This window comes from Halichoeres trimaculatus, unplaced genomic scaffold, assembly GCF_033239565.1.
Source record: "Halichoeres trimaculatus isolate MK-OKI-2021-1 unplaced genomic scaffold, fHalTri1.1 fHalTri1_scaffold_4, whole genome shotgun sequence".
In the NCBI taxonomy this organism is placed as follows: domain Eukaryota; kingdom Metazoa; phylum Chordata; class Actinopteri; order Labriformes; family Labridae; genus Halichoeres; species Halichoeres trimaculatus.
Genome location: NW_027437182.1, coordinates 446,570 through 469,995, shown reverse-complemented (window position 1 = coordinate 469,995; position 23,426 = coordinate 446,570). Strand labels below are relative to the sequence as shown.

The 23,426-nt window shown below is 44.6% G+C and overlaps 1 protein-coding gene across 1 annotated transcript in view; it reads right to left on the bottom strand.

Annotated features, from left to right (window-relative positions):
- Positions 1 to 1,413: 1,413 nt before the first annotated feature.
- The window catches only part of pik3r3b (phosphoinositide-3-kinase, regulatory subunit 3b (gamma)), a 218,639-nt gene continuing 196,626 nt past the window's right edge, over positions 1,414 to 23,426 (bottom strand). The window contains exons 8-15 of the mRNA XM_074668892.1: positions 7,630 to 7,756; positions 6,483 to 6,581; positions 5,963 to 6,143; positions 5,698 to 5,823; positions 5,294 to 5,613; positions 3,993 to 4,067; positions 3,650 to 3,820; positions 1,414 to 3,488 (exon numbers count right to left, since the gene is read on the bottom strand). Coding sequence (XP_074524993.1) covers positions 3,290 to 3,488; positions 3,650 to 3,820; positions 3,993 to 4,067; positions 5,294 to 5,613; positions 5,698 to 5,823; positions 5,963 to 6,143; positions 6,483 to 6,581; positions 7,630 to 7,756 — 1,298 coding nt within the window. The 3' untranslated portion in view covers positions 1,414 to 3,289. The remainder of the gene's footprint in view (positions 3,489 to 3,649; positions 3,821 to 3,992; positions 4,068 to 5,293; positions 5,614 to 5,697; positions 5,824 to 5,962; positions 6,144 to 6,482; positions 6,582 to 7,629; positions 7,757 to 23,426) is intronic.

The following is a 23,426-nucleotide window of genomic DNA, read 5'->3' as shown; positions in this document are numbered from 1 at the left end:
GGCCAAATTTAGAGCAACTTAAGGTTAATGACTTTGAAAACAGTTTGAACCTTAACGTCCAGGTTTGGATTTTGATGACATGTTTTGTGGCGTCTTTTCTTGCGGAATTATCTGAACTAATCATAAAACTATTCATAAACAAAATTGTGTTTTTTCGTTTTTTGTTTGGGCCAAATTTGTCAGTTTTTCAATTGAATGTCTTTTGACCAGGAATTGGTTTCCAATCATTTCTTGTTGAGTGTCGTTTGTTCAATAATACATCCACAGACATGCTGACCCCCCCCCTTCATCGTCCTCCCCAATCAGAGCCAATGGCTGAGCAGTATCCTCATCCCAACAGCCAATCACAGAATTTCAGATTTCCAGGAAGAATTGAATGCAACGTGGTTTAGTTTTTCACTTTTGTTTGAACAGAGTTTTTATTGTGTGAAGCTTCCACTGGTTATAAAGTCAAGCACCGGGGCAATGGGAGTAGAAAACAAAGCAAAGAGGAAACGGTTCAATCAGACAAACAAACCAAAGCTTGACTGTGCACTTTGATTATCTCTGGGACCTTTAGTGCATCTCTCTGCCTCTGCCTGACTGCTGAACTACACCACGCTGGATTGCACGTTCGTTCAAGTTTTCAGTTTTTTCTTCTAAAGCCTGTGTCTTCAGCTCGGACGCTCTCCGTCCTCCTGCTCTGCGTTTACACACACAACATTTCTCAAAGCTTATTATTTCTGAAGGTTTGTTACAAAAAAAAACAGTTCAACAACCACACAGTCGTTAGCATATACTCATTCACCTGTTCCTCAAAACCACACATAAAACCAGGCTCAGGCTCCACGGTCAGACTCCTTCACGCCTCCTTCACGCCTCCTTCACGCCTCCTTTCAAAGGATCGTTTTGGTGAAACTGAACGTTTGAGACTTTTTCCTCTTGTCTGGTTTAAGGTTGGCGACATCTGTGACCTCAGTGCTCTGCACGCTGCAAAGTAAAGATTGAAAGCTTCCAAAAACAATCATTTTGTTCCTCAATCACATTTGTAGGAAACTGAATTGAGCCGTGAAACTAAATTGTGATGCCTTTCTTTTGCAGTTTTTAATCACAAAGACTCGGCAGACGTACGCATTTAGCTTGTAAAAACAGGCAGAAGTCTCTTTACATTCAGATAAAAATGCAAAAAAAAAGAGATGTAATGACTGTTCTCGCCACAGAGGGCGCCAAACTCACTCAGACTGAGTTACAGAACAATTTAAGTTTAAAATTGGAATTAAAGACACATAAGAGACTAAAATCGAATGCTGGCCCATGAGGAAAAATGAAATGAGGCCAAATTCCCCTGCCTTTCTTTTGAATTTTATATCACAAAGACTCGGCAGATGGATGCATTCAGTTTGTAAAAGAAGGCAGAAGAAGTGTCTTTACATTTGGACAAAAATGCCAAAAAAAAAAAAAAAAGGCTGCAATGACTGTTCTTGCCACAGGGGGCGCCAAACTCACTTAAACTGAGAGTTACACCACAATCTAAGTTTAAAATTTAGATTAAAGCCACAAAAGTGACTAAAACTAAATGTTGGCCCATGAGGAAATATTAAATGAGGCCGAATTTTAACACCTTTCTTTTGCATTTAATATCACAAAGACTTGGCAGAATAGACGCCATCAGCGCACAAAAGAAGGCAGAAGAAGTGTCTTTACATTTGGACAAAAATGCCAAAAAAAAAAAAAAAAAAAAGGCTGCAATGACTGTTCTTGCCACAGGGGGCCCCAAACTCGCTTAAACTGAGAGTAATAGCATTCTTAGTTTGAAATTTTGATTTAAGTCATAAAAGTGACTAAAACCAAATGTTGGCCCATGAGGAGATACAAAACTAACGTGTATCAACAAATGAGCTACGTGGATAAATTTCACTACCTTTGTTTTTTTTTGCAGTTTTTATTACACGGACTCTGCAGCTGGATGACAGGAGAAGTGTCTTTGTCTAAAGATTAAAAAAAAAAGGAAATGTAATAACTGCTCTCGCCACAGGGGGCGCCAAACTCCCTCAGATTGTGAGTTACACCATCCTGAGGATTTTCTAATTTAGGAACTGGATCATAAATCATATATTTGTGCAGCTCGCAGAGCGCCGAGGTCACAGACGCGGCTCTAAGTGCTTCGAACTCGACCATCTGTGTTTGCAGACGGCCGTTTGTTTACGTACCATTTGGTTTACCAACAACAACAACAACAACAACAACAACAACAATAGAAGGGCTGAGAGCTGCAAAACACGCGGCCCAAACTCGGTTTTATGTGTGGTCTCTGACACACCATTCGTTTGCTTTTCCTCCATTCACAAAAACACTACCACACACACACACACACACACACACACACACACACTCTCACACACTCTCACACACTCTGGCTGCCCCCCCCATCTCTCCACACCAACTTTGGTCTCTGGTTCCTTCACTTCCTCACTCACTCACACACTCACACTCACTAAATAGAAACTTCCAGCAGAGAAAAACAAACATTAGTAGAAAAGCGAGCCTCTCCTCCTCCATCGAGACTAAAAACGGTTTCGTGTGGCCTGTGCCCCCCACCCTCCCCAACCCCTCAGCAGCAGCAGCAGTCTACATGGAGGAGCACACAGGAGAAGACGTGTCCGTTGTCTCGTTATGCTACATTAGTTTTGCTCTTCGTACGAAGAGAGAGCAGACACTGTCTCCTCCTGCATTCACCACAAACAAAGGAAACAAAAAGGAAACAAAGAGGAAACCAAGAGGAAACATGGAAACGACTCCAGACACGCTCGCACGCCGGGGTCAGGGCGGGAAACCAAAACTGTAAGGTGGGAATGTTTTGTGGTCTTGGTGGTCTGTGTTTGGAGTTTCTGGGTAAAAAGTCTGAGCTGGAGTTTAGGTAGCAGCGGGGTCGACCTGAAACTCTGACGTCTCCTACTCCGTTTCCTTCCTTCCTTCCTTCCTTCCTTCCTTCAGTCATTTTTTCACATTCACAAACATTTAAAACTTCCTTGTGCAAATCAAGCAGTCTTAGAAAGAATGCCCTCCGAAAATGTTCTTGTAAAAATATATAACTCCAAGGTGGCTGACGTGTGTGTTGCAGCAAGTGTTTCATTTGTTTCTATCTTTACGGGGTCTGGTGTTGGTTCTGGGTTTCAACCACCCCCCTCCCTCCTTTCCTTTCCTTTCCTTCCTTCCTTCCTTCCTTCACTCCCCGTCCCTTCTCCATGAGAGAGGGATGGTTTGTTGTCTCTTTGTTGTCTATGTGGGGTTGTGGCCAGGCGGGTGGGGTTCATCTGCGTCCGGAGGGCATCTGTGCGTAGACGGGGTATGCGAGGCGCACGTTGAGCGAGTCGTTGTGCTGGACCAGGGAGGTCTGGTGGTAGTGGAGCACCAGGTCCTTCAGGCTGCTGTACAGGTTGTAGGGCTCAGCGAAGCCGAAGCCTCGCGGCGTGCTGTAGATGACGCAGTGCTTCACCTCGCCTTCCACCCTGAGGGGACAGAGAGCGGGAAGGGTTAATCCTGCACACGTTAACCTCCGTCTGTGTGTGATAAACTTTAAAGTAGTAATTATCAACCAAATCTAACACTGAGCCCATGCTAAGTGCCTGTAGCTAGCATGTAGTTAGCATGGTGCGATGCGTGTACTCACACGACAGAGCAGGCGTAGCAGCCCTTTTTGCTGCTCTCTCTGATGAGGAACGCTCCGTCCGGCTTCCCGATGAGCAGCTCCTCCGCCTGCGTCCTGTTCAGGTCCCCGACGAACCAGCTCTTCTCGTCGCAGTGAGGCAGGTTCTCGTCCTCCTCGCTCACAAAGTATCCTCTGCACACACACACACACACACACACACACACACACACACGAGAGAGGAGCGTTAGCCCTGTCAGAGCAGGTAAGCTAACAGTCAGTGAGCAGGGATCACACAGCTAACAGAGCTAACCCTGGATGCTAATCAGCAGCACAGGCAGAACAGGACAAAGGGAAACACACTCACTCGTCAGTGTTCTCGTTCTTGATTCCCAGCCAGTCGTTAATTCGTTTCTGACGAACTCCTTTGTGATTGAGCCAGCTGCAGACACGCACAGACAGAAGAGAGGAGGAACCATTAGAGCTACAAGGAACCGTTTCAAAAGGCCGCTTTCATTTATAACACAGAGAGACTGAGAGACAGGAGCATGCTCCTCTGACCAGGGAATCCCTCAATCTGTTTGTAAACTGATCAAAATGCTCAAACATGTTCACCAGAGGACTGGCCAATCAGAGGGCCAGGGGTCGTCTTAAAGGGACAGCAGCTAAAGCTAAGTTTTTCAGACACAGGCTGATAAAGCCATCTTTAAAACGCTTCAAACACCAGGCAGAAAAAAAAGGATTTCTATGAGCAGCAAATTGGGTAAAGATACTACAGGGACACCACAGGGACAAAATAAAGACACTGTTACTTGTAGGGCTGGGATGATGTGCTTTTTTCCTGATTTGGCTCTTTTTCATTTTTTTCATTTTTAAGCATTTTTAACTTCAGACCATGTGAAAAAGTTAAATCACGATGGTGATGTCTACACACTCTGTTAGGAGCTGTATAAATAAAATAATGATACTGATAAAACAGTTCCAGGCTGAAAGTTTTGACCCCAGGTTAAAAAGCTAAGGGTCTGTAGTTTGCTTTAAAAACTCTCAGAGAGATCAGAGAGTTCTAGAATGTAGTGACATCATCAGGTCAGAATGTAGTGACATCACAAAGACAGAAAGCTCTCTGTGCTTGATGATGAACATTCTAGAACCTCATTGATGGAGCAGCAGCATAAAGGCCGTGTAGAGCTTTAAGGAAGTTTAGGAAATACGGGTTTAACTAAACGTCAGAAAGTACCGGGACACCAGAGGGACAAAACAAGGTCAAATACCCCTTTTTTAAAAAAAAAAAAAAAAAGTCAACAGTCTCTAACTGTCTCCAACTTTGCTCCAATGAGGAAAGTATCTGACTTTATAAAAAGCCTTTTGAGAACAGATGGATGGTTTCTGGCTTCTGTTTGAACAGATAACTGAAGAGGGAAAGGACTAAACCTCAAAACCATCAAAAAAGTCAAATCTGGAAAAAGTTGAAGACAGAAACATTCCTGATCACTTCCTGTTCACTCCTGCTTTTCTCGGCAGCAGAGGTTATAAATCTTCAGGGTTATTTTGAGCTCATATCGCTCTGATGAGATTAGATTAGATTAGCAGTGAAGGCCGAGCGTTCTTCCAGGACCTGTTATCGTATTTCACTTCCTGGGTCTGAAGGACTCTCAGGTCTCCACTTACACGAGGTACTGGTCCCTGATCTTGCGGAGCTGTATGAGGTCGGGCTTCAGGCTGTTCATCTTCTTGTCCGTCTCTCTGTTGTCCATGGCTTGTGTCTTCAGGTCCTGCTCCAGCCGCACCTTGCTGTCGTGGATCTCCCCGAGCCGAGACTTGAGCTTCTCGTAGTTCATCATGATCCGCTCGATCTCCTTGTCGTTGCCCTCGCGCCTGAAGCGCTCGATGTAGTCTTTGCTGTAGCGCTCCTGCGTGTGGCACTGCTCCTCGAAGATCTTGATGGTCTCGTTGAAGGCCTCGATGGCCGTGCGCTTCATCTGGATCTCCTAAAGGTGGCAGAGACGGAGGCTCGTCAGGATCCAACGCTGAGGTTGGTTTAAGCGTGAAGAGGGGAGCGGGCGTGCACGTACCTGAGACGTCTTGGTGTACTCCTCGTACAGCCTGTCGTACTCTTTGCTCTTCTCCTGGTACTGATTGTGATACTCCTGCAGCTTCTTGCCCACGGCGTCGATGTTGTCCTCCTTCACCAGCTGATCCTGAAGAACCAAGGTGGAAGAAGAAGCATCAGATCAACTGAATCAAGGACGGTGTGAACACAACATGTTTGCTCCCTTCACCTCAGACTCTGCCTACTTATCGTACTTATACAGAAAAAACAACCCTTTCTGCACTGACCTGCTGGAAGCGGGAGATGGGGTACATGAGCTTGACGTCCAGCTTGGTGTTGTACTGAGCCAGGGACTCGTGTCTGTAGTGGCTGATGAGCTCCACCACGGAGCCGAACGTCAGCGGGTCAGAGAAGCCGTACTTCCCGTCCCGATGGTAGATCTTGATCAGCTTGTTGTTGCCTCCTTTCCTGGACACGGGGAGAGAAGATGCAGGGAAACGTCAGCTACATCCTCCCCGTAACAGAGAGGTTTCTTAATATTCACACGTTAACAGCTCCTATTCCTGGCTCGGAGCCTCGCAGCACTTCGTTTCCAGGGCAGTGGGCAATTTGCTCCAATTTACCAGGATGCTGCGTCTGCAAAACGCTCCACGGCACATGATCCTCCTCAATCTGAAGCTAACTGGAGGCACGGCTGCTCGTAAGTGGGGCAGGAGAAGTAATCTAGCGCTCCTTCCAGCAAACATAGGCCCCCTGTGGTTTCGAGCATGCCCCCCCCCTGAGGCCGGTGCAGAGTGAAGACTTTACCTCAGTGTGAGCGTGTAGTCGCCCTGCATCTTGGTGGAAGCATCCCGAACCAGGAAGGTCCCATCGGGCATGTCTCTGAGCTTATCGTTCACCTCCTCCCTGCAGAGAAACACACCAGTTACAGACGTGACTGTTTTATATTCACTGCCAACCTAAACCTGAGTTTCTTCTTTTTCATCCTTCATATCCAGATGTTAGGGCCGAGCTCGACCTTAAGGGGGCAGTAAAGGTAGTCCCTACAGGTTTTCATGTTCTTTATCTTCCATGTCCTCCTCACAAAACTCACAAAATTCAGTCATGGAGAAAAATTTATGATTACAGTGCTTTCATTCAAATACATGCTCCACAGCGCCCCCTAGGTGAGAAAAACATAGCCCTTCCAGCTACTTTCAGCTACAGGCCTGAAATTTTTTGTGCTTAACTTTAACGCTCAGACCTATAAAAAAGTCTCTTACGACCATCGTGAAATCTGAACAGGAAGTTTGGAAATTGGAGTCAGATGTCAGATTTTGAGGGTTTATAGGGTACGTTTCAAAACAACCTCGTCCCAGGTTTTTAATCAGATCAACTCCAAACTTGGTTTGTGTATACTACACACATTGATGATTAAAAGCTATTTATAGATTTTTTGTAACTTAATGGGTGTGGCCACAAGCGACCACCAAAGTTGACGATTAAATGAAAACCTTCATATCTCTGTTAAATAACATTCAAGTTAGGAAATAATTGTTCTTGAAGAGAGGAACTGGATGTTTTAACATCACATTTAAGCTGCTAGAGTCCCAGTCATAACATTTTTCTTTGTCAGAACTCAAATCTAGATATTTGACTAGCTAGCGCATCGACTCACCAAACCCCATTCACAAAAACAGTATTTTTATTAGCAGCACTTTAAGCTTGCAGGTGTGCGACTGAAAAGTCTTTTTTCTGATTTAGGAGGTGTTCAGGGTTAATTCTGCTCTGATAAAACATTTGTGTAACACAAAACAACTCAAAAAATCCTCCAAGAGAAGAAGGAGCTGGCCTACGACTAGCATGATCTGTAGGGTAAAAAAAGCGTTTTTGTGAATGGGGTTTGGTGCTAGAACAAAATGAATTTCTAAAGCCTGTGTGAGGTTTTTTTTAGAAGAGGGGCGGAGTTTGTTACCTGGATATGTCGCCCCAGTACCACTCAGCCTCCTGCAGCGAGCCTCCATCCTTCGCTCCGTTGCTGCTCCCCCCTCCAACGCCGACTGACGAGGGCTGCTGGGGCTTCGCTGGCTTCGGAGGAAGAGCTGAAACAGAAAACAAACAAAACTCAGCTCTTTGAACTCTCTTTGCTTACATCTATTCATCCTTTCCACCATCACAGAGGCTGCAGCAGGAGAGCGTTAACTCCGCACACGCTCAGTCACTTCAAGAGCTGCAGGAGCGCAGCGTCGTTATTAATCACACAGGAAACAGCTGCACGACAAACACAGAATAATTACTGGGATGATGAATGGTGTGTGTGTCATGGAGCACGCACTGACACACACAAAGACGAGCTGCAGGAGGAAGTGAAAGTTCCTGCTTCAAGACAGCTACCAGGAAAATCATTAAGTGCAAAAAAAATGTCAAAAATTAAACAAAAATTAACTTTTCCTGACAGTATCAGACTCACTCTGTGCGTACAAAGAGTGTCGTGTTGTTAGAAATATCCCAACATCTACTTTTAGTTTCACTTTAAGGATCCATGTTTCTGATTCACACAAACACCTCGTGCTCACCGAGGTTTACGAGTCTCTGGACACATCTGGAGCAGTTTACACCACAGCAGCGTAATTACTGCAGAGCTGCTGCATCACAAATCACACACACACACACACACACAGAGTGGAGGCCATCGTTTAAAGGGAGAGTACGCTGCAGATGCATGAACATCCTGACCACTGCACGTCACAGACACGTCACATTTTCTACATTTCAGCATCATATGATCCAAAGATGCAGATGAAGTGTGTTCCCAACCACCAGGGGGCAGCAGACGTATCCAAACAATCAAATTAAGCTCTTCATCAGAGTTCCTGCAACAAGTCGACCACCAGCTGCTTCCCTCTGCTCCAGAAACAAGACGCTTCAGAGTTTTCACACCTCCTGTTTCTCCAAAAACTCGCTCAAACTCGTCACCTCGAGCGCGATCCTGGAGCACATGCACGCTCTGTTTGCACAAAATGTCATGTTTATAATAATATGCACTGTTAAACTGACTGCTGACAGCGCCACAGCCACTAGGGGGCCCCGAAACAGACTAATTAACAACAGTTAATTAAAGAGTTTTAAAAGAAGGGATATTCACAGAAAACATGTTTTAATTCTGCAACACCTGCACAAAACAGGTGTGTTTGAGTGGAAATCAGAGCACAAAATCAACAAAAACATGATTTTATTATTGTGCAGAAAATGTTTGACAGTCGTATCAGTTTGTTTCATGGAGTTTTTAGGATTTTAAGATCTCTGAAAACTGATGAAAAATGTGGCATTTTGCAAGAAAATCAGCGTGCACGCTCCTCTTAATGATGATTTATGCAATTAATCAGAGTTAATTAATTAGATTAATGCTTTAATCACTGAGCAGCACTTGACTGGATTCAATAAAGCTTCAAACAGGAGAGGAAGGTGGCGCCATCAGCTGTGAGGACGCCGTGCAGCGTGCAGCGTGCAGCATGCAGCGCGTCAGATGAAATATTCAACATTTACTCCGAGCTGAGGAGTTACAGCTCCTCGTCTTTGTTCCTCCTCCTCCTCCTCCTCCTGCAGCCAGAGCTGTCACTCCTGCAGCTGCACCGTTCGCCTCTCTGTCAGCACTTTATACACACACACACACACACTCACTCACACACACACTCCAATGCACTGTGACCATGTGGAGGACGGATGCTGCAGAGATGTTTTTTTTTGTTTTTAAGGAAACTTTGAGTAAAACCAAAAATGTGCAAGAAAGAGTTTGTTCAACAAACTCTGTCTTGCACATTTTTTGTTTTATTGCTGTTGTTGTTTGTTGTTGTTGTTGTTGTTGTTGTTGATGTTGGGCACGTGCAGGTGGATGCAAACAAAGAAAAGTGGCGTGGAGCTGGACGCACAGGCGACACCAGAGCTGCAGAAACGTGCAGCTTGATTTGACAAAAAGACGAATAAATCTACAAATCACTGAGGAACACTTTCTGCAGCAGCACGAGCAACAACAGGACAATGAGCGACACACACTGACACACACACACACACACACACACACACACACACACACGTCCTTTGTGCAGATGAAACCAGAAGCATTAAATCAAACTGTGTCACTGACTCCTGCAGCCAAACCCCCTGACGCCCCCTGACGATCGATGCTCCTGATAAGTCTGCTCTTTTCACCAAAAACCGCTCAAATCCCGCCGTGACAACCGTCCCACCCCAGAGGACGGCGCCAGGAAATGTCAGGGAACATCACAAATATTCGTTTCACGCCTTCACGGCGTTTAAAAACCTGCCAGGAGTCAGGCACGAGGAGCGAAGGAGGGAAGGAGGGGACGGCGAACAAAGGCGAGCATCAGCGCAGCCTCCTCCTCTCCCTCCCCCTCTCCCTCCCCCTCAGCAGACAAAGGAGCAACGCTCAGGCACACACACACACACACACAGATACCACTTACCATCACACACACGGGCAGAAACACACAGCTCTCCTGAACAATGACTGTCACACACACACACACACACACACACACACACACACACACACACACACACACACACACACACACACACACACACACACACACACACACACACACACACACTCTGACACACAAAGAGCAGAGTCTCTGAGTCTTTGTGGTCCTGAAATCAGCTGATCGGAGGCTCGGCTCGGTCTAACTCCTGGGTTTGACAAAGATCCTGAATGCAACAAGAGCTCACACACTGAAGACAAACCTCTGCACAAACTGAAACAAACTCCAAACACACACACACACACAGACACACACTGGGGACACATGGGGGATCTCTGACAGGAGCGTTTGGCAACACTCGGGTTGACATTCCTACAACTTGAGGCGTGCAACTCTGAGAAATTTCACTTTTAGTGTCAAAAAAAGTGAAAGTAAAAAATGCAGATTTTCTTTTCTGTTTCCTAAACATGATTTAAAGTCAAAGTAAAAACTGTCAGTGAAAGCACAGGCAGAGAAAACTAAAAAATGCAGTTTGGAGATTTTTTTTTGCAGAAGGAATTGTTGCAGCAAAATGTTTTTAAAGTTGCACAAAATGTAAGAAAACAACAACAAAGCAACTAAAGAGCTGCAGAGTGACAGTAAAGATGATAAAAAGAAAGAAGAGGAGGTGAAGAGGAGGAGAAGAGGAGCTCCGCGCTCCGTCTCTTACCGTCCTCCAGCGTCTCTGTGAGCTGCATGCTGCCGCGCGTCTCTCAGCTGTTTCCCTCCTCCTCCTCTCTGTCCCTCTCTTTCATTCACTCTCCCTCCTCTTCTCTCAGTCTCTCTATCTCCTCCTCTACCTCCTCCTCCACCGCCTCCTCCTCCTCCTGCTCCTGCTCCGTCAGACTGAAGAAAAGAGCGAGTGAGGCTGATCCTAAAAGACAGACCACGAGCCAACTAATCCTGGCGTGGAGGCCCGCCCACTCGGCCAATCAGGACGCAGCGGGGGGAGGAGGGGGGGGGGCCTCTGGAGGGAAAGAAAGGAAGGAAGAAAGGAAGGAGAGGAGGGAGGTGGAGTTACCCTATGGTACATCTACTCCTACTGGGACGCTCACACACACACAGAGAGTGGCAGCTGCTGCAGAGCATCCAGCGCTAAATCAACAGGTTGGATCCTTCAGACTCCAAAATCTGAAGTTTAGGATGAAACGACTCCAGGACCAACGGAAAATCTGCAAAAACTCTGCATCAGCTGCAAAAATCTCTAATAAAATCTCATTTAGCTTCATGCACATCGTTTTAAAAACAGAATGAAAATGAGGACAGAGCTGGACAGTCACAGCTCTCTGAGGTTTCTGGTCTGAACGGTCAGATTATGATCCTGGCTTTAAGGCTCTCATCACCCAGAGACACTTCACACACACTCTCTCATGGCCCACACGATGATGATGAAGATGATGAAGATGATGAAGATGATGATGTTCTAATTTGACGACTTATGATCGAAGCAGCTGCAGAAAAAGCTTCACTCTGACTTTAACCCTCAGAGACTGTTGGTCCTTCCAGCTCAGTTTTTGCTCCTTTTTTGTTGTTGCTCATGATTATCAGGATTTTTAGTTTCAAAATATTTAAATTTTGATTCTTTTCTCTTTTTTTTTAATATTAAACTCCTTTGTTTTGGTCTTTGTGTATGAGCTGGGCTGGGTGAAAACTACCGCTTTTCCCCAGCAGGGGGCGAAATGTTTTTCTCTGATGATGATGTGCTGTTTTGGGGGGAAATATGGCTCCTGAAGTCTGTAGACATCATCATCATCATCATCATCATCATCATCATCAATAATCAACTTTTCTACACGATCTAGAGTTTAAGAAATGAACTAAAAACCAGAAATATCAAAGATTCGCAAACATCCCCAAACATCGTAAAATTATCGTCCCAGCCCGAAGTTCCTCCACACGGAAAAGTTTTTTTTGTTTTTAATTTTATTTTTTTGATTAAAAATCTTAAAATTTACAACACTCGAGGAAAAAAAAAATTACCACTCGAGGACATCAGAGGACAAAGATGCCCTGTACCAAAAACTGCTTAAAAACACAAGAGATTAGAATTCAATTCAACTTTTTTCTCTTTTTTTTGGCTCAAATATTTTAATTAACGTTCAACCTCATCAAATACACCAATATTTAATTATTTTAAAAAAAAATTATTTTAACCCTTAAAATGCCCATTTGGTTACATGATGTTGTCACTGTTTATATAAAAACTAAAAAACAAAAAAAAAAAGGAAAACACAAATCAAAACAAAAAAAACAAAGGAAAAAAAAACGAAAAAAGGAAAAAAAAAAAAACAACAAAGGAAAATAAAAATGAAAAAAATGAAAACACAAAACAAAACAAAAAGAAAAAAACGAAAAAACAAAACAAAAAAACAAAGGAAAATAAAAATGAAAAAAATGAAAAACAAAACAAAACAAAAAGAAAAAAACGAAAAAATGAAAAAACAAAACAAGAAAAACAAAGGAAAATAAAAATGAAAAAACAAAACAAAACAAAAAGAAAAAAAAAGAAAAAAGGAAAAAACAAACCAAAAAAAAACAAAGGAAAATAAAAATGAAAAAAAATGAAAAAAACAAAACAAAACAAAAAGGAAAAAACGAAAAAAGGAAAAAAACAAAACAAGAAACTCCACCAACAAAAAAAAAATTAAAAACATAATTTGGGTTATTTATCCTGCTTAACCAAACATATGATAAGAAATAAAATCGATGCACTGTTATTTATTCATGTTTTTATGGCAGAGTCAGATTCTTCTTTTCTGACCGTTTAGAGACGTCAGAGGACACAAAGGTCCCACAGAGTCTCATCATTACCACAGTTCATAACAGCTCAGTCATTACAGAGTCAAACCACACACTCTCTAAGGTCAGGGTTTCACTTTGGAAAAAAAAACAACAATTTTTTTTATTTTTACTGTTTTCTATGAGATGAGACATTTTTCCCATTGTTCAATGAAATCCAACACAGTCACACCTCCCAATGGGAAAAACAATGGGAACAATACAAACAGGCTGTTAAAGGGTTAAAATAATAAAAATATTTAAACATTTAGTGTTTTTGATTAAGACTGAAGTTTACTGAAAAATCTGAGTCTGTTTTATTTTTAAAGCTGAGGTTTTTTAAAGCGACCCATGAGGTCTGTAACAATGACAGTTTCTGCACTTCCTGTTTGAGTGCATTAACTCATTTTACTCCATTCAGACTAATAATTCAGTCAGAAAACGCTGGTTAGAGCGCTGTGAGAGCGCTGAGACAGCCAGGAGATGTCATCTCTCCTGCGCTCATTGTTCTCTCTGTTACATAACGCAGCAGGACCCAAACGCTGCGCGTCCTGGAGAGTCAGAGCCAGGAGCTCCAGCACGGCTGTGTTCACGCTGGGTGTGTGTGAAAAGAGATGTGCATCATCCAACCTGTGCAGAAACACACACACACACACACACACACACACACACACACACACACTCTAACTGTCAGTGACAGTCGCACGTTTCAATCCCAGAGTGATAAATATTCTAATGACCATCTGCAGGACGCTCAGCGCCTTTGTCATCCATCCCTCCATCCCTCCATCCACTTCTCCCGTCAGCATCTCTGCCGCTCTCCAGATTACATGTCAGGCACGCAAAGACAAAGACACACACACACACACACTCTCTCTGCACGGACAAAGACGAAGAGATGAGCGAGTGACTGAAAAAGCTGCAGTGATTGATGACAGGGGATCACACACACACACACACACACACTGCAGGATGCACAAGTTGTAAAACATCACACACACTCATATGGAGGGTGTGTGAATGGACTGAGACCCCTGGGTGCTGTGGGGGCAGCTCGGTGTGTGACTGACCAGCACAGACTTCAGAGGAAAGAAAAACACAAACTTCACATTTCTGCAGGAGCCAAATTTCCTGCTCCATCCCTGCAGCAGGCAGCAGATCACACAGCACTCCAGGCTGCAGCACTCACACACACACACACACACACACTCACACACACACAGAGAGAAAGGATGAGGGAGAAAAGGGGACAGAGCTACCGGGCATTCAACAGCGCCTCCTGGAAACAACACAACGTCCCACATCTGCGCCACGATCCGTTCAGCGCCGAGGAGGAGGAAGGAGGAAGGAGGAAGGAGGAAGGAGGAAGGAGGAAGGAGGGGGGTGGGAGTCAAATGACACCGAGCAGTGACTGACTGAATGAATGAATGAACGGATGGATGAAGAAGTGAATGAAACAGACTCAGGTGAGGGTGACAGTTGTGCAGGAAGAGGCACAAAGAGTCAGGGATGTGTGTCGGGTCCGGTGTTGCGGTTGCGGAACGCTCCGGACCTTTTCTACCCGGGTTTGCTCCTCATCCCGGTCCCATCCCACCCCCCTCCCCCTGCTGGCTGGCTGCCTGCCGGCACCGGACAGAGCTGCTGTCTGGAGGAAGCGCATTCAGCTGCAAACATGAGACTTGGAGCACCAAACTGCGCTTTTTACACAACCGCAGACTAACAGTGAGGGCTGACATGGGAGGTGGAGGTATGACATGAGAAAGGATCACACGATCCCTGAGAAGATTTAAGAGTAAGGCGACACGGAGCCTGCAGACAGCAGCAGAAATCCCTGGAGGAGTGCGACCCAAATATCGCTCCGCACCGCCCGGAGAGGAGGCGGAGGAGGAGGCGGAGGAGCACCAGGATGTGCGCCGTGAAACTTCCCAGTCACGAAACCAAACATTACACCTCCTCCTCCTCCTCCTCCTCCTCCTCTCTGCAGCCTCCACACTCCCACATCCAGGTCTCCCTCTTACCTGGCGGCTGGTCCATCTCCAGGTAAAATATCAGCTCGGTGGAGTAGGGCATCATGGAGTCCCTCCAGTCTCCCTCCTCTCCGGGCTTATTGTCCGCTGTCCACACCGTGTTATACATTGCTTTCCCGTCGCGGAACAATCTCCAAAAAAAGCAGGTCCAAAACGACCGAGTTCCGAGTTAAAAAAGATGAGATAAGCTAGTCTATCTACCTATCTATGTGACCTGAGGAGCTGTCTGTGGGTTCCCGCCTCAGACGGGCAGAAATGGACGCTGTGTGTGCAGCGGGCGGCGGGCTCCGGCGGCTCCCTCCGACATACTCGTCCTTCCCGCGGCCTGGAGCTCCTCATATGTCTGTCTGAGCGGGTCTCTGGCTCTGAAAGCGACCGTGGGAGCCAGCTCTACATTTCAGCTCCTCTCCGTCTCCTCCGCAGGTGCCGCCGGCCTCCTGCCTTCATTTTAAGACCAGGTCTGAGGAGAGGAGGCAGGCAGAGGCTGACAACGGCCGGGAGAGACCATTCCGCGGCTCCGGGAGGGGTGTTCGGCGCTCCCGCTGCCGCTGCGGTCCACAGGCAGAGCGGGAACACCCCCCCGTCAGGCTCCGTCTTTCCCAGAGCCCGCCGCTCGCCGAGCCTCTGTGCGCAGGCGCAGACGCTACATTTCAAAGACAGTGGGAAAATGACTTGAAGTTACAAACTCTGTGGTTTTCCACTCAGAGCCCCCCCCTCTCTGCCTGTCACTGGAGCTGCTGGCTGCTGCCGCTGCCGCCACACCGGGGAGTGACGTCACAGGCAGCATGGAGGAGCAGCTGGGGATGTTTTGTATTTTTCCAAGTGTCAACAAATCCCACGAACAGATCCAAACCAGCAGTAAATTAATCCAGACCACAAACTGTGACCCTGTTTTATTCAGCTTCACTGTAAAACATCACTTTTTTTAAAAGACGTCACCAGCCCAAACTGTTCACAGAAAAACTTTTTACAAAGCAAAACTTCATGTTTCATTTATTGGTGGCTGAAAAGTCAAACTACAAACATTACACTGTGGAGTTCAGTTCCTGGATCCTCTCCTGGTCCAGGTTGGGTTATAAAACCTCAGACCTGGTTAGAACATGTTTTGATTTAAAAGCAACCTGAAGGCCATGCTGCAATGCAACTTCACAACAGCAACTCAACACTGCACTGCAATGTAGCTGCACATTACAACAGTGCAACGCTGTAACAGCAAAGCAACACTGCAAAATACACACACACTCACACAAACAACCTTTGGGACTTCCTTTGCAGAGCATTTCAAAGTAAAAGCTTTTTGGCATTTCAAAGCATTGCATGGACAAAAACAGTTTAACCATCTCACAGCGTCCTTCATACCCTCCACCAGCCTGAGTAAATAATGTCACTACAATGGCCTGATGCAGATCTTTGGATTACTGATTTCTTAGGAGAAGAGGGTTTGTCAGACATGACAGTGATGTTTTAAAGTGGCTCAATGAAGCAGTGGAGACTTCCCAAAGTGACTGAACTCTGGGTTTTCACACTGACAGCCCTGTCCTGTCAGTCCCGTCGTCTTTACAGCCTCCCTCCATCTCTCCCTGTCATTTTAGTCGTCTATGTCTATGGACTCGTCTATCTTCATGTTTGGATCATGAAACTATAGACATCTTCTCCTAGTCTCATATTGAGTTTTCGGCCTCCTCATCAGCACATATCCTCATTGATGTGGATCCTGCAGGAAATCAGCTCCAAATGTGCAGATCTGCATCTGAATTCACACAACAACACTGACAAACTGAACAATCTGCATCCCCACAGGAAAAAGCGTTTGTACTGTGGTTAAAGCATGGTGTCAGAGCAGTGGTCAGTGTCCTCAGTGTCCTCATTTCCCTCCAGTGGAGGAGAAAACCCTGTTCACACAGTGAGCGATCAGCCCACAGCGTGACGAGAGGCCGTGACAGGTTCATGATATGAGGCAGAGACACCAGCTCAGGGATACAGAGGTTCAGACATGTATTTACAGTCTATAATACAGGGATTACTGCACACACACACACACACACACACACACACACACACACACACACACACACACACACACACACACACACACACACACACACACACACACACCTGCTAAAATGGATATTATGGATTTACAGGATTTCAGGTTCATGTCTGTTTCAGGATTTACGTGTTTCTGGATGTGACAGAAAGTGAGTGTGAGTCATTTTTTCTTTACTTAAAATAAGATGAAAACACTCACTTTGATTCCTGTGGTACAAGAGTTTTTGCTTTGTGTGATTCTTTTCAAGTGACCAAAACCAAAATTATTATCCCCAACACTGTAACCCACGTATGGAAATTCAAAGATGGTCAGGGCCAAACTTCAAGATCACACGGAAGACGTGAAAAACCATGGATTTGCAATTTTTTATGAATAATATTTCTTTATTATAAATGATTTTTTTAATGCACTGGTGATTCATTTAACTGACAACGTGTTGGCTTAATATACATGCTTGATTAGCAAACAACAAAATATGATGAGTTAAGCAATAATACCGTTATATTTTATCAAATGCGAGTATTCTTTCAGATATTTTGCAATTTATTACATTCCACTTCATTTTGAAATTTTGCAAATTTTTGTTTTATTTTTCTTGAAATTTTTGCAAAAATGTCCACAATTTTTGAAATTTTGAAAAATACAAGTATTTTTTTGAAACTTGTAATTCTTTTTAAATTTGCAAAACTTTTTGAAAATTTTTCAAGTTAATTAAAAATAATAGTCATAAAAGAACTTACTTACATCTACAATTTTATAAATTTAAAAAACTTCTCAATTGATAAATAATTCTCCAGATTTGATCTATGTATAGAACTGTGTACACTGTTTAGTCTTGACTGTGAAGATAAAGTAGATTTTGTGTCTCCTGAATGACTTTAATCCAGGTGAGCTGAGGAAAAATGGCTTCTCTGAAAGTAAAGGATGCAGACCCCTGCTCTATGGGATGGATAGGAGTTTGTCAGCCTCTTATCTGCTAACAGGTAGACCCTAAACAAACCCAGTCAAGTAAACAAACTAGCGTAAAGTGTGACTTCCTGGCAGCTACAGCGGCAGCCAGTGGCTGGAAGTCGTTAGTTGCAGCTCTTTAGGTTGAAACACATTATTAGTTAATTCATTATCACGAGAAAACAATCTTTGTTACGTTGAGATAATGAGATAATAAGTCGTTATCATGAAACATAACAGTGCATTAAAAAAGATAAACCCACGGCCGACTCGTCTCCTGAAGAATCACACTGACTGCGTCTGTTCCTGATTCTTCTGGTTTTGGTGTTCCTCTGGTTTTAGGACGACTCGTTGGTTTTTACTTTAGGTTTTTCTGTTTCTGTTTTTTATTTCCACCTCTATTTTAAAACCACAGTGCTGTGTGTAAATATGAAATTGGGATGACAGTCTGTTTAAGCTGATTAACTCTTTCCAAAAACGCTGCTCTGAACGATGAGCCTGTTAATCCCCCTCTCTTCCCGTGCCAGCAGCAGAAAGTAGAGCACTCTGAGATGAGACAAAAAAAAAGAACAAAAGCATCGTCACCATCAGCTGCCCCCTCTGACACACACTCTGGAGACCCAGACTGAGCCAGTCACACACACACACACTCACACACACTCACACACACATGGTAATCTCCTGTTAACAGCCTAATATCAATACACTGTCTTCAGATGGGGGCTGCTCCACCCGTCAGTACAGCTGCTCCGTCTCTGTCTGTCTGCCCGGTGTCCTACTTCAGGGAGCCACAACACATGAAAGGTCTGCTCCCCAATCTGCCACCCATCCAGCCTGTCCTCCCTCTGCAGGCACCCACCCACCCACACGCATCCATCCACCCGTCCATCCCAGCAGCCTTCCCCTCCTGAAACCCGTGTGTCTCGTCTGTCCATCATGGAGGAAGGAGAGGAGGAGGAGGAGGAGGAGGAGGAGGAGGAGGAGGAGGAGGAGGAGGGAGGCTCTTTTGCCTAAATAAAAAAAGAGGAGGGGGGAATGTGACTGAATGAAATCTAGCACACACACATGCCTTGGTGTGTGTGTGTGTGTGTGTGTGGGTGGTTGTTCACAGATGGCTCGTGCCGGACACACAGCCCAAAGCTCCTCTCTGTCAAGTGTGTCAAACAGGTTTAATTGCTGCTCTGTGTGTGTGTGTGTGTGTGTGTGTGTGTGTGTGTGTGTGTGTGTGTGTGTGTGTGTGTGTGTGCTGGCAGGCAGATGGATCCCTAACAATGACACAGGAACTGACTCTGCCTCTCGTCATACAAAAGAGACAGAGAGAGGAAGAAGGAGGGGCAGACGTGTGTGTGTGTGTGTGTGTGTGTGTGTGTGTGTGTGTGTGTGTGTGTGTGTGTGATGATGGGAACAGCCGTATTAATCTGCGCCGTCCACACACGGCTCCTCGTTTCACCTCCTGACAATACGTCCGAGTGGCATCAAGTGGCCTATTAGCATAGCGTCTACATAATCACATCTGGAGTGAGAGGATCAGGCCTCGGTCTCTGGGCTCAGGACGGAAACGATAACACAGAAATCAAACCAGGTGAAAGCTGGCGGGTACCTTTGTACACAAACGGTCATTTTCCTGCTTTAGGTGCCTTCGTACGTTGTACGTGGAAACCGTTCTCTGCTTGCAGCTGCTGCTGGGGTAAACAGCTACTACCATAATAGAGCTCTTCTACCAGGATGTAAACAGTCACACATTACAGATATCATCTCTCAAAAATTTGATATAATACAAAAATTGACCCCAGACATTCCAAAATGTGCTCTATTGTGCCACCTAGGCACACTAAAACGGCTCTCAATGTCAGTAGGAATGTCATACAGAGATCAAACCAATGTCAAAATGTTCGTCTCATTGAGACGCACAAATTAAATAGAGACACTCCTGAGCTATCTCAAACAGGAAGCCAGAAATTTGCCTTTCGAAAAACATCAAGCCAAATTTTGGGCCTTTTTCAAAAATGTTCTCCTCCTTGGCCATAAGTGGGATCGGCCCGAAATTTGCTCAGATGACAGAGTGGACCCTGCTTTACAAAAGTTCTATAGGAATTTATTGTTTCTCAAACAGTTTTTGAATGATGAGCCCTCAAAGTCGGTGAACCCCAAAGAAGCCCGTTCAGCTCCCCCCATTAGAATGAATGGGAGAGGAGGATCCAGCTCCACACAAGCTGCTGTAGATAGGCCTCTACACAAAAAGTCAAAGTGGTACAGCTTTAAAAATGACATGGATGGATTCCTGACAAAATTTACTACAAAGTTCTCTTTTTTAGAGAGATTTGGTCAAAAATTATGGCATCTACGAGGAGATTTTTCAAAACCAAGAGCTCTTAAGCAACTCAAGTTTTTTAATCCAGGTTTATTGAAAGTGAGAGTAAGAACATTTTGAGCATTGATGATTAAATTTCCCATTATTTTAAAATAAGCCACCCTGTCTGTTTACCTGTTTCCTGTCTGTCTCAGGCTACGCTAACCCTCCTCTGTCTCTGGTTTGTACCGAACACTCCTTAGGTTCAAAATCTCAAGTAATCTCTCTGTAAGTGAGCAGATAATCTAACATCAGCACACACACACACACACACACACACACACACACACACACACACACACACACACACACACACACACACACACACACACACACACACACACAAACACACACACACACACACGCACAAACACACTTGGTGGAACATTACCTGTGCCAGAGACACACACCTGTGCTCTGAATGGTTCCCACATGAATAATTTAGAAGAAGAAGAAGAAGAAGCTCATGTTCAGGAGAACTTCTTTCTTTCCTGATCATTTTGTTTTTTTCTTCATATTTCATTTTCTGGTTTCTCTGAGATGTTTTCTGCACTGTGTGTTTTTCCATTATCACACCTTTCTGCCACGCAGCCGGCACAGAGGATCTGCATGTGTGTGTGTGTGTGTGTGTGTGTGTGTGTGTGTGAGCAGGAGAAGCCCAGGTGAGCTCCGGGGAATCAGGTGTTGAGTTTGCCTTTTCTGTCACCATAGAGACAAAAATGTCCAGCGAGGTGTGAACAGAGTCTCCCTTTAAGGGGCTTTGAGCAAAGACAAAGGCGCAGACAGGAGGCCGGATCATGTGCCACCAGCTGAGATAAAGTTTGCAGGGAAACAAAAGTTTGAGGAGAAATGATTCACATCATTGTGGAGGATGAAAACAGGGTTTCACAGCGACGTTTCCTGTGGATGTTGTGCAGTAAGAGCCGACGGTGCAGGACGAATCCATCCAGAGAAACCAGAGGACTCCTCTCAGCCCAGCTCAGCATGGTTGTAAACTTTAAGACATGTTTCCTGGAATTGAAATGAAGGTGTTTGTGTGTTGAACAAAGTTTGGCCTTGGAGCTCCTGAGCGCTCAGAGCCAGCTGTTTGTGTTTCAGGGTTTTGTCTCCTGATCGCTCTCCAGTCGTTACAGTACGACAGCTTCAGACGCAGCTGGTGTCTCTGGAGGGAGCCTCAAACTTTAACCACTGCTCTGTAAGAACAGGCAGTAATCTGTGAGTGTGTGTGTGTGTGTGTGTGTGTGTGTGTGTGCTCTCAGGGTCACCCATCTATCCCCACATGTGCACGGCTCGTCTGAGGCCACACGCCACCTGTGCCCTGGGAGGAGCCACCAAACTCCCAGCAGAACACTGTGTGACTTTCTGAAACAGGAAATCTCCTCTTCTGGAAACTTCTCTCTCCTTTATCAGAGAAACGAGACGACCAGTCACCACAGCGAGGACGAGTCAGCTCAACGGAGCTATCGTGACCCTCCAGCACCTGCAGACCAGCAGCTTATCAGCCCTGCTCTCAGTGTGTGTGTGTGTGTGTGTGTGTGTGTGTGTGTGTGTGTGTGTGTGTGTGTGTGTGTGTGTGTGTGTGTCTCAGACACAGATAATCTTGATGAAGGACATTATGCAGAGTCAGGCTATAAGTGAATCAACGTCCTTATTTGGGAGGTTATTTTAGCCTTAACCACACATTTTGATGTTAACCCTGGAAAGCCAGACCCATTATTAATTAAAAAAAAAAAAAAAAAAAAAAATTCTGGATCCCAAATTTTTTCTATATCCATTTAACAAACTAAAATTATTATTCTAAAAAAAAGGTTGTGTCATTTTTTTTAAAATAAAGGTTTAAGTGAGTATGCAATCTTTCAATACAGAAAAATACTATAACACTAGAACAATTATGATATATATATATATATAGTTTTAAAGCTCTACACAGCCTTTATGCTGCAGCTCCATCAATGAGGTTCTAGAATGTTCCTCATCAAGCACAGAGAGCTTTCTGTCTTTGTGATGTCACTACATTCTGCCCTGATGATGTCACTACATTCTGGAACCATACATGTCACATTTTGCCACAGTGTCAACAGGCAGACTCTTTCACAGACTGAATCCATCAGATGTGTGGGATGTTTCTCATTTTTATAATTGTTTGTCTTTTTTTCCCTAATTAAACTTAATTAGAGCTGTATGTTCCGCCCATAGACTGTCAAAAAAATTAACGTCCCCTTGCTCAGCTTGAAGTGAGGTCTCCACAAAAACTGCTCCCCCTGGTGGCTGGCTGCAGTATAGGTTAAAAAATCCATCTCCCCAGTCATTCCAGATGGGCTGTGGTCAAACTTTAAAAATTAATACACCTGGTAGAAATGTCCTCTTTTTTCTGAAAAGTTTTGTTTTCATTAGTTATACAAGGTTAAAAATGAGGCTTTATGTAACGTTTAACGATGATTGTCAGCTGACGTTCTCGTGTATTTTTTCAGGGATTGTAAAATATGTCTGGAGGTAGAGTCAGGAAGTGATTAGACTCTAGAAAGAAAAAAATAAATATTATTTTTGTCACCCAGCTCCACTCAGATTCTCCCAGAATCCCTCACAGTCTCTACTGCACAGACTCTGGCTCCAAACTGCTTCAATGTCTGCTCCTGAGACGGAGGAATTTTGGCTTCAAACCCCTACAATGATAAATGGAGGAGCCACGCTGTCCACTCTATATACAGACTATGGTTCAGCCTGCTGTGCTCTCAGTCTGAAAAAGATGCTGTGAGCAGATAAATAAAGAAAGCAATCGTTAAAATGTGTGATTTTTATTTGACTTAAAGAAATTGAGTTTTTCTTGTGCAGCTTCAGCTCAAAAACATATGTTCACTTTCCAGGCCTGAGCTTTATCCATTAATTGGTCCCAGGAGTGTGTACATGTGTGTGCGTGTGTGTGTGTGTGTGTGTGTGTGTGTGTGTGTGTGTGTGTGCTGTAATAAAGCAGTGATTCAGAAAGACACACAACAGGATTGTATATCTCTGTGACTCGTTCCCTGGTGTCAGGGAGTCGCTGCTCTACAATCCATCAGCCTGAGAGCTGCTGCTGCTGAA